This window comes from Chinchilla lanigera, unplaced genomic scaffold (assembly GCF_000276665.1).
Source record: "Chinchilla lanigera isolate Chin_1 unplaced genomic scaffold, ChiLan1.0 scaffold00012, whole genome shotgun sequence".
NCBI lineage: Eukaryota > Metazoa > Chordata > Mammalia > Rodentia > Chinchillidae > Chinchilla > Chinchilla lanigera.
In genome coordinates this window covers 28,727,955-28,747,290 of record NW_004955413.1, presented here as the reverse complement: position 1 = coordinate 28,747,290, position 19,336 = coordinate 28,727,955, and the positions used below count along the sequence as shown (strand labels likewise).

Below are 19,336 nucleotides of genomic sequence, written 5' to 3'. Positions count from 1 at the left end.
GAAGAGCAGGTCTTGGCAGGCTTCCCGGAAGGCTGCGGGGCCTCTGGGCCAGTTGGGGACTGTGGTCAGTCAGGGGCTGTGGTGGCTTTATGAGAGGCCGAGGTCATGGGAATGAAGTCCACCAATCCTGCTCTGCCCTGTCTCTGCAGAGTGGCTTCCGTAGATCTTTCCGTGACAAATCCATGCGGTGACACTAACTTTCTCAGAGGTTAACGGAAGCCCAAGCAGACACTCACAGTCTAGTAAGGACTGCACGGAATCCACCCTCACAACAGTTCAAGGCTGAGTTTCCTTTGGCTCCCGTGTTGCTCCAGAGCGTTTGCACGGCTGATCAGGGTGAGACGAAGGAAGCTTCACCTATATCCCGCCCCACTTCCATTAGTTTCCTCACTTTCCATTAAAACTGATGGGCATTCTGCGTTTGAAAATATGGCCTTATTCTCTGGATGTTCCCGCTTGAAACAGATCCCACAGAAGGAAAAAAATATTCTGCTCTGGGCCTGGTGGTTGTGCCCAGTTAGAGAAAAATTCTTCTTAGAAGATATTTACCAGATGATGGATCTGATTTAAAACCCCCAGCCCCACCCCACCGTACTCCGCCGTAACCTAAGAACTGGCTTCCAGCAACGCACCTTGGCGCAGTTTGGGTTAGCAGACACAAGTACTGAAGGACAGCACCAAACCAGCCCTGTGGGCTGGACTCTGGTTGTCCAAGGGGCTTAGCTCTGCAGACCAGTTAGGGCGAGGAATGGGCCACTTTGGAATCCATGTGAAATGTGTGGACAGCTGGGACTGCCTGACAGTCTATGTCTTTCTTTGTAGGCGGGGTTTTTCCTGTAGTGTGATGACCTGGGCTCTGGATTTATAGATCTCTGGTGATTAATGGCAGAGCCGGGGAGGAGGCCCTGAGTTATAGAAAACGTCTCCACCCTCTGCAGGTGGAGTGAGGGCTTCTCACATGCAACCTGCAGGGGGCGCTGTGCCCAGTTGCTGAGGAGGAGCTGGCCCAGTAGATCATCTTTCCTCCCTCCCCGGCTCCTATCTCAGCCGTGCCGGGATCCAGCCTAGAACCACACAGAACATCTGCCGCTGCCCTCCTGTAATGTGAGGGAAATGTCGAAGCATTTACTCTAAGTTACGTCCACTGAGAAATGTACTCACAGCATGAAGTCATGGGTGTCCTTTCCAAGAAATGCCTTCTCCAGAGGCCCCTGGTGAGCCAGCCTCCTCCCTCTGGTCTTGTTTCCTAGTTTCACATGTTTTAAACGGTAGCGAGAAATGCATCCTTTGGGGGAGACTGAGATAACCATGCGAGGCGCCGAGGCCAAATAAATATCAAACCTGAGGCACAGATTCGGGAGCCATTCGGCTGGGCGGGAAGTTGCACTTTGGGTAGCTGCATGACGCTTAATAGAATATATTTATATTAATTACATATACTTAGTATATGTTTATATGCTTATTGTGTATTTAAATTCTAGATTCATAAAGCTTTTTAGAATAATTATTTTTATTTAAAAATGCAACTTTTTATTTAGAAGTAATTTCAACCTCTAGAAAAGTTGCTGTAAGAATGGTACAAATGAATAGTTCCCATATGGCACAGATAATACTCATTTACTCTCTACTTAGATTTACCTGTTATGAACACTGTACCTTGTTTGCTTCTCCTGTGATCTCTCATTGTGTGTGTGTGTGTGTAACAAATACACTCAATATACATATAATACTTTTTCTAAAAAATAATTTGAGAAATTGCTGATATCATAGCTCTTCAGTCCTGAACAGTTCAGTGTAGACAAGGGATGATTAAAATATACAGCGAAGGGGCTGGGGATTTAGCTCAGCGGCAAAAGCGCCTGCCTGGCAAGCGCAAGGTCATGAGTTCGATTCCCGGTACCGGAGAAAAACCAAAAAAAAAAAAAAAAAAATATATATATATATATATAGCGAATGTTTAAATTTAAAAATTTTATTACCGTAAAAGACACATTACCATGAATCCCCCTCAGAGTATTTCCCCTCACTTTGATCATACTTGTCCCATCCTTCTGCCACTTTCTGCAGCAGTTCTGGAAGTCCTCTTCTGTGAGTGTCTTTACAAGGCATAATAAGAAATATAGTGAATGCTGTTGCTGAGCTCCAGCCAACAGAAAGTCAGACTGTAAAAACATCACAGTGTGCCCTCATCCACTTCGTTCATCAAAATCGGCACTGGGTGACTTCTGGTTCTTTCCCAAAGTCAAAATGACCATGGAGGGCAGATGTTTTGAATTGATGCAAGACATGAAAGCAGCCATGACAGAACAACCACAGACACTCACGTAAGAGCACTTCCAGAACTCCTGCAGAAAGTAGCAAGAACAATGGGATAACTGTGTTTGAAGCCAGGGGAACATTTTGAGAGTGATGAAGGGCAATGTGTCTTTGACTGTAATGTTTTATTTAAACACACACCATATTTTCAGCCACATCTCATGTTTCCTGATAAGAGCTATTCTCTTACATAATCACAGCACACTTGCCAACTTCAGTAAGTTAAACACTGTGATAACGCCTTTATTTCTTTCCAGTTCAGACTGACCCACTGGACCCAATAGCATCCTCTATAGAATTTTAAACTTAAGAATGATTTTTTTTGTCCTAAAGCAGTATGACTATCCAGAAAGTTCATCTGACATGAGTGTAAAATTGAGCTCTGCCTCAGCTTCTAAGATATATATGAAATATTAGAATATATTTATCCTAATTTCACTTTTTAGATAGATTTTAGATTTAGCTGGATTTAAAATTAGATTTTAGATAATTTTGTAGATAACTCATTGACTTTAGTTGAGCGCAGACTGACATTCATATATGTGCATGTCAACCGGGACAGCTGGATAAGTAATTGTAAAGTTTAATAGAATGCTATTCCATTAATAGTATTCTACATTACACTATGATTTGGAAACCTGCCATACAGTCCAGTGCTTGGATCTGAATTTCCTAACATGCTGTCATTTTCTTGTTGGAGTATAGATCCCTCTCACGAGCTCTGGTGGTGTACCGTACTTTGAGTTCCTGTCCAGGTTTGGTGGAACTGACCTAAATATAAATGTCATAAAGAGGTAAGTGTCTTGTTCATACATATGAAAATATGAAATTCGGAAGATTGAGTAACAGCTATGACATAAAGCCATCTGAGATAATCATATCAACAGATTTCAGTGTCTATGTGAAAAATGATGTGACAGTTAAGTCAAACTGTGTCATCTTGGTTGGGCTGGGACCATCCAGGGCATAAGGAAGCACACTTCCCGGTATGTCTGGGCAGGTCATGAAGGCATGACCTTGGGGTCTCTGTCTGATCCCTGGCCCCTTTTTTCACTGTTTCCTTACTCTGCTTCCTGGCTGCCATGAAGTAAAGCAGCCTTGCTTCTCCATATTCTTCTGCCGTGATGCTCCTGCCTTGGAGCCAGCTGACCATGGACTAAGCTTCTGAAACCATGAACCAAGTCAAACTGTTGGGTACTGTGTCCAGTAATAGGAGATCTGACTAATATAGATGGGTTGGCAGAGCTTGTCCATATAGAATTTTATAGGCTTAATCCTTAGCCAAAATTTTATTTAGAGAAGATTCTAACATCTATATAGACTATATTTCAGAATTAGAGATGTGATAGTATAATAATAAAATGTAAATATAACAAGTTAAAATCAGATAAATACAAACGCAAATACACTTCATACAATGTATTTTAGATTTGGAAATAATTGATTTTAATTTTGAAGTAAAACATTAAGCCAAATTTTAAATTGGTTGGCTTTTGTATACTGCCCGAGTTGTTCACTGGAAAGTGATCATGTTCTGGTGGCTAGAAATGGAATGTTAAAACTGATCCTTGTATGAGCTCCTTTAGTGTTTCCTGGCTGTAGCATGAGCCTAGGGCTTGTTTGCTTTGTTTTCAAAATGAAGGGGTTGCAGTATGACCTTGATGACCCTTATGTTTGTAAAAGCAGTGAAGTTCTTTGGTTCTAGTGTATGATTTAGGAAATACTGTTTTAGTAATATAACATTTGCTAATTATTTGACTCTAGATGCATAAGCTTTATTTTCTCAAGAGTCAAGTAAACAAGGAGAAGAATTAAATCTGATCCTGAAATGTCAGCAAGTTTTGGTATTGCCAGTATCGCTGACCTGACTGAACCCGTCACCCACGCGGCTTAGGCGTGAGGGTTAGAGCGGTGTGGAAATGGGGAACTGATGTTTAGTGGGCAGGTGAACAAGATCTTCAGCACAACAGTGTTAACACACTAACACTACTGGGTTGTGCACTTAAATGATCGAGATGGTAAATTTTGTTATGTGCTTTTTAAAAAATCACAACTAAAAATAACTTACGCAGCATCTCTAGCTGGAATGACAAAGGCTTTGCCTCTCGGCTATGATGCGGCCCTGTATTCAAACCTCGATTCCTGGGGTGTCAGTGAGCGGCAGGGCTGCTGATGGAAGGTGCTCGGGTCAGGAGGCGGAGCCCGCATGAAAGGAAAATGCCTTTCATGGCATGAGTTCTTACTCTCGCTCTCATGGGGACTAGATGAGTTACCACCGTGAGCAGCTGTTATAAAACAAGGATGGTGTTTATGTCCTCTCTCTTCCGGGTGCCCCTGCAATCCGCCTGTGAAACAGCATGAGGCCCTCACTACAGAGCCATCTTCAAACGCTGTCTTGAACTTTCAGGTCTCTAGAACTATGAGCCAAAATGTCAAAATATACCTTTTTTCTTTATTAAGTTCCAAGACTCAGGTATCGTGTGACAGCAACAGAAAATGGGCTAAGGGACGCTCTATGGTCTGGAGCATCTGTGTGCTATTTAGCGAATGCTCCTTGAGCCGCGGGCTCCAGGCTCACTCAAAACAATGGCTGTTGTTCTGTGGACTATATCTTCGTGCTCTTGACCTAAAACCATCCCCATTTGTGAGATAAGATTGCTGTGTGGATCATAACCTCGTCTAAATATTCTTTGTTGGGAAAACTAAAATAGCTAGAAACCCTGAAAGTAGGAAGGGCTTTTTGTTCCCTACTGTGAAACTTTAATCTGATGATTAAGATGGAAAGGATAAGTTGCTCTCTTAAAGGGCACAAGATATAAAGCCTAAGGGGCCGGCTTCAGGTGGAAGACACCACGAGAGGAGGATTGCGTGTGAAGGTGGGGCAGCTGCGATCTCGTGAACAAATAATTACTAGCAGAAGAGCACAACAGGAAACCCACCTGTGTCAATACCGGCATTGAGCGAGTAGGAAAAAATTGTAATTGCAAGTTGATTTTCATGCAGCTTTGTATCTGAATGAATGTTACCTGCACGGTCTGAAAAGTCTGAGACTAGAGATTTATTTACAAGTGGTTCCGGACTAACTGTGCCTTTCGCAGCGGAATGATGATTCTGCCATTTAGCTCCTGAAGAGTCTCTACAGATAAAGTGGGAGGAACATCAGGTCTCACACACACACACACACACACACACACACACACACACACACACACACAATCTTAAAAACATATGAAGAAACAAAGAATGAGGACTGCTAACCAACAGAAACATCATGCAGTAGAATCATGTGTGCAAACACCTGAAACATTGGTGCTATCAGCGAGATCATCTAAACTGAGGATCTAACATATTTAAAGAAAGGAAAAGAGAGGCCTCCTGTTCTGCTGCAGTTTCACTGGGGACAGAGGAAGGTGCTGGCAACACCAAGAAAAAACGGACATCCTGCTTATGGCTGTGGGAAACCCCCCCGTAGTGAAAGCCAAGAAGTGACTGTAGAGCAAACACAAATGATCCAGGGACTCATTCATGTCATCAAAAAGTTTCTCCCCCTTGTAGCCTGTGAAAAGTTGTTTATTTATGTGAATCAATCCTTTGCACCTTCCCCAGTCCAGGAAGCTGGAACCCTCTACAAGAGCTTTGGTAGGGGTGGTAAACTGCTCCTGCTCTACTGCAGAGCTCAGACATGGGGGGAGAGCAACTTGCTACTCAAAATGATTTTTCTAAAAAGCTTTGATGCCAGTGGCCAGAGACCTAATGTCTGTGAACTGCTAGGCAGGTATTAGCTACCACTCATGTACGTGTAAGGAGACATCCATGGAATGGGCAGATTCACCAAAAATGTGATATTTGTCAGTACCCAAATCATCATAAAAGACTGAGATTAGAGTTGGCCCACTGCTCCTACACATTTGTATGGTTGTTTCCTATCTGCCCCCTAAGGTGAAAAAGAGACTGAAACTGTATAAACATATTCATTATCAGTTCTTAAAGTCTCTGACATTGTTTGCTCATACTATTGGCACTCTGTTGATTTTTTTATGGTAAAAGTTAATTTACTAAAGTATTTTTTTTTAGTGTATTCAGGAATCCTTTGTTTTGGAGAGTGGGTTATATTTACATTTGTTTTTACAGTAATGCTTTGTAAAACTGAGGCACACTGACATGTTGGCTAAATACCTTACAGAGTCAGAGGGCAGCCCAGTGGCAGAAGGGGTTTGGCAGTTTGGTTGTAAATCCTTGTTGGGTGATAACGGGAGAAAAGGCTGTTCTTGGTAATATCTAGCTGGGAAAATAAACATATTGATAGACTGTAAGACTTTTAGAGAATAAACATAATTATGTTGAGGAAAAAATAAAGTAGAACTTCTGCTACTGAAAAATACAATAATTATAGGTATAAAATTCAGTGGATAGGGGCTGGGGATTTAGCTCAGCGGCACAGTGCCTGCCTGGCAAGCACAAGGTCATGAGTTTAATTCCCAGGACAAGAAGAAAAAAAAAAATTCAGTGGATAGCTGAAAATAAGGAATAAACATGGTTGAAAAGAGCGCTTATGGAGTGGAAGATAGACCTGAAGGAATTACTCAGAATGCAGCACAGAAAGAAAAAGAGATATAAAATACAGATGCCAGGAGTGAGAGACACGGAGGCTTGATAGAGGAGGCTTAAGGAACTTGTACCTGGATTTCTTTGTCTTAGTCTGTTTGGTGTTGCTATACCAGAATACTAAGCCTGGGTGATTCATAAGAACAAAAATTTAATTCTCACATTTCTGAAGGCTGGAAAACCTGAGACCAAGGCACCAGTGCCAGTGACAGCCTTCTTAACTGCACTGTCACGTGGAAGAAAGCAGGAGGGCAAGAGGGGGTCAACCCTGCTCCTCATGCCTGTTTAGAGGGACACCCAGTCAGCTCCATGAGAGAGGAGCTTGTGGCCTGAAGGCTGCACTTCTATTGGCAGCATTTGACTTAGCAGGGGCACACTGGATCCAAACCCATATGACAAAGATCAGGGCAGAAATACTATCTGAAAAGATAATCCCTGAGAGCCTCAAGCCAGGTAATGAAAAACAAAAGCATAAGTAGACGTAGCACTGCGAAACTGTAGAAAACTAAAGTGAAGGAGAAAATGTCGAAGGCAGGGAGAGGAGAAGCTAAGCTGAGGGCAGAGGGGCCGCGGTGACACCTGCCTCGCAGCGGTGGCCGTGACAGACAACAGCAGCAGAGCAGTGCGGCAGTCTCTTCAGGGCGCTGAAGTGAGTATCTGCCGCTCCGGAACCCTGCTCCACATCCCTAAGAGTAAGTGTCTCCCGCGGGGCCCTGCGTTCTTCTCTCCTTGCCGCAGTGTACGTTCGTCTGCTGATAGCAGAGCACAGGTACACCCTGATTTGGGGTGCTTTGTCTTGATGGTCGCTCGGCTGTGTGATGATAAGAAAGCCCTGTGCACTTGGTAGAAATCGTGCTTCACAGTTTGAACCTTGAAGTTTTCCTGGGCTGGAGCCATGCAGTGCTGTCCTGTCTCCCGACACCGGACAGCAGGGGCTGCGGCTCCCCACCAGCCCCGTGGTCACAGGCTCGGAAGCCCACACTGTCATGTCCTGTGTGCCAAGCTATGACATTCAACGGGTGAAGTGTGCTGTATTTGGTGCAGTCATTCAGTTATCGAGTCATGAAGCTGGGGCTGAATCTTGGGACTTCAACGGAGCTGCAGCTTGAAGATCTTGAATTTATGGCAGTAGGACCTAACAGTCTGGTCATAGCACGCCCGCCCAGAAATATGCCACGTTAGGTCACGTTTCTACACTGCCTGAGCCTGGCGCCTTAGAGAATGTGGACTGCAAACCGCCCGGAAGTGGCTTCACATCTCCGCTGGCCGCTTTTGCCTCATCAGCACTGTTTGCACAGAGGGGGTCCTGAATAGTCAGTGGGAATCAACTCAGTCAGAAGCAACATGAAGACTCCAAAGGATATTTACTTCCAGAGATATTTGTGACCTGAATGATGTAAGGGAAACTGTCCCTGACTGTATGAACCCTGATAAATGCAAAACACGGAACTATCATTGTGTGCAGCACAGAGCACCCTACATTACCTGTAATAATGGGCGGAGCAGCCATCTGTCAGAAACACCCAAAGAACTGTTCTGCCACATTTAACCTTTGAGTCTTGCTTCTGGTGGACATGTAGGACACTTTCACCTGTGTGCCGAAGAAAGCGCCCCTGCACATGATTAGGTCATCCGTGCGACACTCAGCCCAATAGTAACTGAAGTCTTCCCCGTGTAACACCATCAACCCAGGTCTAGCAGAAGATCTGAACAGCGTTCTGGCACTGCATGCGATGGCTCACCTCCAGGCCCTGGAGCACTTACTGCAGAGCCTGACATGACGTGAAGCTGAATTTACTCACAGAGACAGTCTGCACTGCCGCTCCACCAGCCACCTACCAACACTCTCAGGGATGAAGGGGACTGTGGCAGTGGAACACGGTTAAAAGAGCAGATGTGGATGAAGACCAGTCTAGGCAGGCAGCCCGTGGCAGAGAAAAAAATAGGGGAAGCAAGCAGCCCTAGAAGCTACCAGCAAAGGAAGCCGTGCGGGAGAAGCCCGCCACATAGCATCTTGACCCTGTAGGCTTCTAATGGCTCTCAATCTTGAGAGCTTATTCTGAAATTTTGGAGATTAGAGACATGATAAAAGTCATTGAGGAACATTAAAAAATAAAGCCTGAGGTTAAAGACATTTTAAGACAAAACCCCAGGTAATTTAAATCCTGCAGAGCTTGACTAAGAGGTATGACCAAGGCAAAAGGGAGGTGATCTCAGGTGGATGGTCTGAGGTTTTGGGACAGCTGGCAGCATGAGGGTAAAAGAAATGACTACTGGCTGTACAAAATGGCTACAAAGTTTTTGTATGTGTTGAATAAAATGTTTACAATTAAAATATTTAACAGCAAGCTGACAGTACATGAATTGAGTTAAAATCTTCTCAATTCCACTTACTAGCAGGGAGGTGGAGAGGGGTACTGATTAATTCTGAGCATTGAAATATGTACTCACATCCTGAGTTTTAGAATAATCACCAAAAAATAGAAACAAAATGCTTAATTTCCAGATAGTTGGAGAAAAAATGAAATGACTTTTTAAAACATTCAGTCTAAAAGAAGATTAAAAAAGAATAGAAAAATCTAGAACAAATAAAGAACACAAATTCATAGACCTGTACTTATATGCACATTATAAAATTATGTTAAATGTAAAAGGATTAAATAGTCTAGTTAAAAGACGGAGAATATCAGACTAGATAAAAATTCCAGCTACTGGCTTTTGAAAAATAAAAGAACACTTAATAAAAAGAAGTAGGTTGAGAGATACAAGAGGAGAAAGCAATTATATCATACAAAAAGAAATGAAAGTAGAGGTAGCTATATTGATTTCAGGCAAAATCAATTTTTGAGACTTAAGCATTTAATTATAATAAATGTTCTGCTTAAAAGACAAAGATTGTCTGACTAGACAACCAGAAAGAGCCCAGTAAGAGAAAAGCCTAAATATTGTATAAGCATGAAAGTTTAAAAGCGAATAAATTTTAAAGGACAGACCATTTAATAATAATCTATGGAGACCTAATGTCACTAAAGTAGTATCTGACAACTGATGGTCACAGGTGGGGTTCTCCTGCAGCACAGACTGAGATAGAATTTGTGGGGAGAGGTAGATTAGGGGCCACCTTGAAGGAAAGTGTGGGTGGAGGAAGAAGTTGGGCTGCAGTTTGGGCCCCATGCATGCGGGAGTGCAGGGAGGCAGGAGGTGTAGCTGGGGAGACAGTGTCTACTGGAGCTCTGAATCCCTAGTACTGTTCCATTTCTTTAGCTGGGTGGTAGCTACACAGGCATTTGATTTTTATTCTTAGTGCTTAAACCTGTATGTCTTTCCCCATTGCTGAGACACAACACCCGACACTCACAATCTGAAGAAAGGTTTTAGGCTCACAGTTTTAGAGGTTTCAGTGCATGGTCAGCTGACCCTCAGGCAGAAATGGCATGATGGAAGGGCCTATGAAGAAGAGAGCTGCTTACCTCATGGTCGTCAGGAAGCAATGAGAGAAGGGAGGAGTGAGGAGGGAAACATACCCTTCCAGACCAGCCCCCAGGGACCCACCTCTAACCAGGCCCCACCTCCTAAGGGCAAGTCAGCTGTGAATACCGCTGATGAATATGGCACTCCCGTGGTCTGATCATCTTCCAAACACAGGAGACTTGTGGAGGACACCCCAGATCTGAATCACGACAGTATGTTATGGGGATTTGCATCTACTGAATAGGTCATTAAAACAGTATTAAAATAGCACACGCAGCATGGTATCAGGAGATTTGGATTACTGACCAGTGCTATCTTTAAAGCAGACCACTTAACCTCTCTGAGGCTTGGGGCCTCCTATGTAACGTGAAGGTAATTCCTGCTTCAAATGTTCAGATGGCTCCTCTTCCCTTAGTTCCGAGTCCAGATCCTTGTGCTCCTGAGGCAGGCTTCTTCCTCTGCACCTGGACTTAGCCAATGCACCTCTGCATGCTCCTCCAGCTCTGGCCTCCCTGCTTCAGTCCTGCTGGCACCGGATGTGCCAGGCGCTTGGCTGCACATCCCCTCTGTGTGTCTGGAGAGCTCTGTCACCCCTCAGTGCCTGGGTCTCCATTCCATGACACTTGGTCACCGAGGCTTTTGTTGCCCATCCTGTCCAAAAGAGTCATCGCATCTTCCCTGTCTCCTTTTTATCCCCCTGTGTACTTGTATTTTCTTCACAGACTGTTATTATTTCACCTTACTTACTTACCATCTGTCACTGTTGCCAGTAATTGACAGCATCTCTCTGGTCAGTGAAGCCCAAGGGATGGTACAGATGCACATCAGCTGTAAAGTCCTCCCCCGTGAGGACGGGGAGCCCTGCAATGTCAGGACAAAGCGTAGCAGGAGGGACTTTGCAGCTGGTTCTGAACCAGTCACCTGCACTTGCCCGTATCTGACCTCATTCCCCTCACCCGGGAAGACCCTTGGCTCCGGGTCTGTAAAGTCAGGACAGTGGTGGTCCCTGATCCACAGGTCCCAGTGAGATGAAATGGGCAGCTCTCTTAGTCACTTTCTTATTGCTGGCACACACCTGACACTTACAACTTAAAGGAGGAGAGGGTGATTTTGGTTCACAATTTCAGTCCGTGGTCAGCTGGTTCCAAGGCAGGAAGGCATGGTGGAAGGGCCTGGCAGAGGAAAATCTGCTCACATCATGGTGGCCGGGAAGCACAGAGGGAAGGGAGGAGCTGGGGGTGGACATGCACCCTTCCAGGCCACGCCCCCAGCTGCACGCCTCCTCCTCCCCTTCCCACCAGCCCACCTCCTAACTGCACATTTAGGTATGGAGTCATCAGTGTTTTAACCCACTTCTTCCCTCACTCCTGGGTAGGAAATAAATGTCATTATATTAAAAGAGATTGTTCAGAAATCTCTATGATCTGTGCCTGCATAGACATTTTGGTTAATGGTTAACAAATGTCTGGTTCAAACATTTTAACAAAGATACTTTGTTTTCATTTGGAAGGGGAGTAGGGAATGAAATGGACCGCTGCCGGACACTGAAAGAACTTGAGATGCAAGTCGGAGAAAAGGTAACGGAGGTCTTTAAAAGCACTCCCTCCCCACACACTCTCAGTCAGCCATAGTTACCAGCCCGGGAGATGGCGGCACACAGTTCCGCGCCTTGTCAGCGAGCTCTCACATCGAAGCCGCCTGGCTCAGCGGGGCCCAGCCCAGGTCGACGTGAAAGCCACATTCTGTGGCTTTGCCTGGGATGGCATCGCTTCTGATGAGTGGCACCGGCAGAAATCCTGGAATATTAATTACGTTAGCATTAACTTTGGATCTTTATTAGCAGGGCTGCCTTTTCTGTTTTTGTGGTAAGACCGAGCAGGTTTTTCTTTAGGAGGAGGAAACAACTGCTTTTCAGCAGTAAATGCCAATCAAAAGCAGCGTGGTAAAAATAACCAGGCCAACTCAAAGCGATCCATATTTAAGGCTGAAGTGATTTAGCCACGGGAGCTGCGGCGCGTGTTTGGAGGGAGAGCATGTGGCCTCGTTGTCTGCGCTCATGATGGTTAGGTCTCGCTCGCAGCTCAAGATGGGAGGAGGAGACGGCGATGTCGCACGGGGCTTGGAATCGGGCGCCTTTTTAAAATGCATTTGAGCCTGTCACTTACCCGAGCAGTTTGAGAATCATGTTTTAATTTATTTGATGCAATATGTTGGTTTGAAATGTGACAAATTTTCTTTCTTTTTTGAACTCTTCTGAGACTTTCAAACATTTCAAAATCAAAAATACCCAGTGAGCCACAAAATGTTTGCTTCAAGTTTCCTGGCTGCAACCATGAACGCCAGACAATTCGTCTTAATGTGGTGATTTTTGTAGCATTATGCATTCCTCAAAACCTGTTTGGCGGTAGCTGGCATCAGTAGGAACCCTGACATAATTATCCCTTTCTTCTGTTGTGGTCCACTGGTTATTCTGTTAGAAATGTGTGGTATGGGTGATACTATTTTTGGTGCAGGTCTTTTATTTGTGAAATCCTCCTGGGTCGGTCAGCTGTTTATAACATTTGTGTTAACAGCATGACATAGCTGCAGATAGATAACAAAGCATTGTTTTTCGCATGCAGCAAACGGACCCGGGCTGGGATTGTAAATGACCAGCACTAAGGCTGCGATGAGCAACTTTGAAACCAAACTCCCTCGTGCTGAGGCCTCTCACTTAATTCTTCTTAGCCCAGCCTCTCCTCACAGAAAGTCTCCCCAGGCAAAGGTGGAAACAGTGCAGTTCTAGTGGGTCTTCCTGCAAGGATGGGGAAGGTCGAGGTCAAGGCGCCATCGATGAGAGAACGCTGTGCCCCAGCTGCAGCGGCGTCTCCTCTGCCCTGTGGTTGGACGGCGCACACAGCAGCCTGCTCTGCCCGCCGGGTGGCCTTAGCCAAAGTCCTGGTCATTGGGTCAGGGGAGGTAACAAGGCCTCCTCGAAGGACTGTGTGTGGTTAAAGGTACCCAGTAATAAGCACCTGGAGCACTCAGCAGTTGCCATTATTATTACGTGAGCCCTGGTGCTTGTCTCCCCAGTTTCTTCTTGTTCAAGGAGTAGGATTTCTGAGCCTCCAGTACGTTCCTCCCCCTTGCTCCAGTACCCCTGGCTGTCTAAGGCTCAGCTTCTGAGAGGCGGGGTGGCCTCTCTCCTGTCCTCAGTGACCCCAGGCATCATAGGAAGAACTTCTGCTGTTTCCCACAGCACTGGGGGAGGAGGAAGCTGTCAGCCCAGTGGCCATCGGGCCTCCTGGGCAGGCTCCCATTTGGAAGTTCCTGTTGTCAAAGCTGGTGAAGTGGATGTCTGCTCCCCCTGCCCCCCTGGGGCCTCAGCCGGAACTGCGGCTCCCCTCCCCCCGCCACCCAGGCAGAGGGATCTGGAGAGATCAGGGTCTGGCTGCTTCTGGGACAGGTCTCTTGCACCATTTTGAATTACTCCGGGCTACAAGGATGAATGAGAAGAATACAAGCCCAGCCTCTCACATGCAAGACAGTAAGTGTGAGCCCTTCCCGTTTGTTAGTTCATGGAGCTGGTTCCCCTGCAGGACCCTTCCAGAAGCAAGCTTTCCCCGACTCCAGGCCTGTCAGGAGGAGCAGACATCAGCTTCACCAACTTTGATAACAGAACTTCCAGTCCCCTGCAAGAAGAAATCAGGAGGGTTTGGGTTGCAAGGCAGACCAGCCTGTCTCTCCCTGGGTTACCGAGGTACTGCCACCACCCAGGTGTGCCATGTAGATACTTCAATGTCAATTACTAGAAATTCTAAGTGCTTCTTGGGAGGCAGAGGCAGGAGGATTGCAAGTTTGCGCTCAGCCCGGACAACTTGGTTGTTTCAAAATAAACAATGAAAAAAGGGCTGGAGATGTAGCTCAGTGCAGAGGCTTAACTCCCCCAGTACTTCAAAAAATTAAATAAATAGATCATCGCGTCGCCGGAGAAGGAACAAGGCGGTGTAGCGTGTCCCGTGTTGGCACAGAGGAGACTGAGAGCAGAGGGGACCTGGTTGGCGGAGGGTGCAGCGGGTGGTGGAGAAGCTGTAGTTCTGCCCCGCAGGCTGGCTGTGACATCCTCATCTTTTTAACCACCACGCAGCCCTGCCTCTCAGGGCCTCTGCAGGAAGGGGCTTGCTGCGGCTTTGTACCCAGCTGATGTGACACCTGGCCGGGCTCCAAAGCGGACGCACTCCAGCTCTGTGAGCAGCCTGTGCCCACCCTCCTGGATGAGCGCGGGGTCGGCTCCTGCCTGAAGCACCCACTTGGGCGGCCTCTGGGCGACTGCTTCTCTCCAACCCCTGTTGCACCTCTCTCTCTTTTTCTCTCTCTCTCTTTCTCTCTGTGTCTCTCTGTCTCTCTCTTTTTCTCCCTCTCTCTTTCTCCCCCATGTCTTCCCAGTTCCCTGCTTACCCTGGGGGCCCCAGCTCCAGCCTGGGGTAGCACCAAGTCCAAGACCTGAGATTTAGCCTGTTCACTTCCAGAGCAGGGAATCTGCCAGGGAAGGAAAGGAGCAAAGCAAAGCTCCACTATGTGGCCAGGATAACAGAGTTTCCGTCTTTTTACACAAGGTGGAGGTGGAAGAGAAAGAAGCTAAGGAAGAAAGAAAAGTCCACCCAGGCCTGAAGGTGGCCTTGTGAGCCCCCAGTGATGTTACTGAGAAATAGAGTTGCTGTGACTTATGTGAGAATGTGGTGTGTGTTTATAAATGCTAGGCCTTAAGCTGGGTGTGGTGGCACATGCCCTGAACCCCAATACTCCCGAAGGCTGAGGCAGAAGGATCCCACATCCAAGGCCAGGCTGGGCAATTCACCGAGACCCTGTCTCAAAGTAATAAAAGCAGGGGTTTTGAGGATGTAGTTCAGTGTGAAGGCCCCGAGCTCAGTCCCCAGCACTACAGAAACGAAACAAACAAAAAGGCACATAAATGCTGAGCTTTTTCCCGGCACACAAGGAAACTGTGCTTAGCTGACAACTAGAATGTAAGGATGGAGAATTCAGTTAAAGGAACATAAAAAGAAAAACAGAAATCCAAAGCCCCAGGCTGTCTGCTCTCATACCGATCACGTCACCATCCAAGTGATAGAAACCCTCAGAAGGAAAGAAGGCTCCAAGGTCCGGGCACCATGATGCCGGAACATCTGGTCTACCCAGTGAGCTGTGACTAGTGTGTGCGTTGGACACCAGTGATCCGACACACATTTTTATGGGATTACCTCAGTGCCTTAGAGTTGTATAGATGCAGCCTGAGTCATTTCAGAGGCAATTAGTAAATAATTATAGGTGCTAAGCTGCATGCTCTCTCTGTAACATCCTCATGGAGAGGAGACAAAATTGATGGGTCCATTCGTTTTCCCAAGTAGGCGAACAAGAAATTTAAAAAATGATTGCTGGAAGAATAGAGGAGACAGTTGTTAGCATCAACGCCATTTCTGAAACCCACCTTAACACTCTAACACCGTGTTTGTGTGAATGAACACACCCAGATGCAGTCTGGCTGCCTAATAAAAAGGCTGCTTTGGTAAGCAAGGAGGCCGCGTACCAAAACACTCAGGCTTCCGGTTAATTCCTGACACTGTCCCACCCTCATCAGCCATCCTTTGGTGCACTTGGTGTTAATTGCCGATTTCAGCAGGTATTTGAACACATCTCCCCTTTCAGCTGAAGAAAATATTAGCATATCGCAGAGCTGTTGGGACAGATTGTATCTGCGGCACTTTTTCCTCCCCGCAGAAAAGCCTATCAATCATAACTGAATATAGTGATTAATAATGTCACAGCTTTTCTCTGCGTGTCTACATGCAACTAAATGAAGAACAGAGCTTACGTTTTGATCTCGAGGATCTCACACCACAAAACAATCAGTTGCCATTTTATAAAAAAATAATTAATTGAAAAATACTTCTACACCGGTGCCTATTTTGGGTGGCTCTATTATTAATTTACTGGAGGCTTCATGAGGAAACCTCAGCAGAGATTCAGTTACATCAGCATTTGTGGGCATTTCAGACTTAAGTTTATCTTTCTTCTCTTCAAGTAACATATTCCTGCATGGCACGGGAGGGGACTAAAATGGTGCGGTGTCTGGAAGCCACGTGGAGCTCCCTGGATGGCAGACCGAGCCCTGGTCCTCACTGTCACTGGAACCAAGCTGGCCTGTGACAATGCGAAGCAGTACCTCAGGGTTCCCTAGATGGCTAGGTTCTGAGTGAAAAGACGGACAAGACAGACTCATGGAGAAGCTACTCAAAGATGAGCTGTTTGCTTTGAGAAGAAAGCTAAACAATGGTGTTTGTTTAAGGCTCCGGAGGAGACAGAGGAGAGGGCTGTATGCCAGTGATGCCTGCATTTATGTCTCCTTGTAGGAACCAGTAAGACACTGTACATGGACAAAGCACAACTTCCGGTTGGCCTTCTGCCTCACCCCAAGAATCCTTCCTTCTTCTATTTCCTCCCCTTGCCATTTGTTCAAGCAGAAGCTGAGGACCAGCCCCTCTCCCATAGCCAGTCCCCATGTCCATCCTCAAATTCCATCCACTGTATCCTGGACAGGACCCTGAGCCTGGCCACTTCTCTCTGCCCCATGGCCAACATAATGCCCTATGCTGTCAACATCTCTGGCCTGTGCCTTGTCAGTGACCTCCCACTGGGTTTTCCTGTTCTGTCACCCCGCACACTCTCTTCCACAGGAAGCAGAGCTGTCTGTTCACACCGCCTCAGCAGGAGCCCCATGGTGCGTGGCTGCACCGTGAGCCTGCAGAGCCCTGCCTGAGAGCCCCCAGAGATGTGGTCTGACTGCTCCATCTGCAGTTGTGTGTTTTCCAGAACACTCGGAGACTTCTTTATTTGCTTGTTCATGAGTAGGGTACATATTTCACAGAAGCCTTGCTTGCTGCTGTAACTTTAGTGCTTTGAACAGTTTCTGGCACCAGACACATACTCAGCAAATGTATTTGCAGTGAGCAAATAAGGTTTGGAGGAAGATTTCCCCCGGAACAGGCAGGAATGAGCTGATGAGAAGGGCAGCCAGAGCGTGTGAACAGGGGTGTTACCGCACACAGAGGACAGAGCAGGGGAAGACATGGGTCAGCCTGGAAGATTGCAGTGTGGCGCAGGGACAGGACATGGAGGCAGAGACAGTAGGGATGATGTGGGCATGCACCCTGGAGAGACAAGACCTTGTGACACATCTGTACCATCTCACGTTTCTCAGGGCATGTTAGGGGACAGATCACATTTGAGAGGCAGGCTGCAGAAACAGAAGGATCTGAAGAGTTTAACCCTAACGCCTGGGGCAAGAGGAGGATGCGTCAAGCAGAGGGTTAGCAGGAGAGGAGAGCGGTCTTTAGGGGGTCACCCTGGGTATTGTCATAAGTGGCTTTGCTGGAGTGGGGCACCCGTTATCCTTGAAGGAACCAACAACCCTCTGACCGTCACTGTCAGCCTGTATTGGCTGAGCACCTATAGGTATGTGGAGCCCCAGATAATCCTGGGGACACAGAAGCACTAAGATCTCATTCTCCTGCTCCAGACACCAAAGTGGGGTGGGACACAAAAGTAAGGACTCCATTGCGGTAGCTCAGAAGTTTGCTTGTTGGTTGGAGTATCACCTGGATCAAGAAGAGGACAGAGTGAAGCCGTGGAAGTTGCTGGGGTGCAGGTGGGTTGAGGGACAGGGCTCATAAGCCCTGAGTTCGTTCAGCTGTTAGGGCTGCTGTGGAGGACAGGAGCCGGAGCTGGCCTTGCGGGAAGGTTCACTGCACATGGTTTGTGCTTCCTAGGGGCTCGTCCAATCTTGATTCATGAAAGAACAGAAGAAAGAAGGCTGGAGGGCACAGGGCAGGTGCCTTCGGATGTCGGCTGGACCTATTTCCAGGAGAAGGAATGGCTGCGGGGGTGAAGGGAGAGGACATGGGCACTGGTGGCTTGGGGTTCCCAAGCGCGCCCGGGCTTTCCTCCCCCACCCGTGCCACCTTCTGCATTCTCGGTCCCTCTCATTTAGGTCCCGTTGCCAGAAACTGGACTCCACTCTGACTGCCTTTCTCCCGCTCCCGTCCTCTGACCCAGTGCCCTAGAATCCCCGGCTTCTCGGCTCCTGTTCTCCTAACCCTGAGGCTTCACAGTGGACACAGGCACAGTGGGACCCCAGGGAGGCCCCTGCAGAGAGGTGGGTGTCCCCGAAGCCAGGCTTTCTACACATCAACTGGTCTAGCCCTGGTCAGGATCCAGAGGAACTTGCTTGTGGAGGAACACCACGTTGGGACCTGCTGGGGGAGAGGACAGACAGGTCCCATCAGGTGACTGGCCCGGGTCGTGGCCGTGCGCCTTAGTTATGTGGCCGACCCAGGCCTTGGCCAGGCCGGGAAGCGTTCCTCGGCCAAGCAGTCCTTTTGGATGTGCTTGCTTCCCTCCTGGGATTCCCAGCACAGATCAGGGTGCTGGGGAGGGTGGCAGCCCACCATTTGCCTTGACCCTCCTGTGCTCAGAGTGAGGTGCAATTGGGGTCCTGGGGTGCTGATATTCTTGACCTCTGCCCAGGGGAGAGCTAGTATCCTGTGCCTAGGAGCTGGGCAAGAAAGAACAGAAAAATAGGCAACGTTTCTTGCAGGTCTGGTACCCTTTTTTGTCCCTTAGCATATAGGATGGAGGCTTCTGTTCAATTGGCAGCTAGCATTTCGTATTAAGTGGTCCTGTAAACTGTGTGTTGCAGGTAAGCATTTAAATATTAAAATCAAGGGGAAGGCGTCCATGGCCTATGAGGTACAGAACAGCAAGCTTCCCTCTTCACCTTGGCTGTAGGAAGACACCAGGCCAGCGTTTTGCTCCATCCTAACAACACTTCTGGGTTTCTTCACTGATTTTTTTTGGTCTGCTCCATTTTCTCCACTTTCCTGGGTCTCTTTTGGATGTCTTTTTATGC

At 47.1% G+C, this 19,336-nt stretch overlaps 1 protein-coding gene across 1 annotated transcript in view; it reads left to right on the top strand.

The window, feature by feature from the left end:
• The window catches only part of Efcab6 (EF-hand calcium binding domain 6), a 214,376-nt gene that overhangs the window by 36,165 nt on the left and 158,875 nt on the right, over positions 1 to 19,336 (top strand). Inside the window, exons 6-7 of the mRNA XM_005379444.2 lie at positions 3,022 to 3,110; positions 11,903 to 11,969. Of these exons, the coding sequence (XP_005379501.1) occupies positions 3,022 to 3,110; positions 11,903 to 11,969 (156 nt within the window). The remainder of the gene's footprint in view (positions 1 to 3,021; positions 3,111 to 11,902; positions 11,970 to 19,336) is intronic.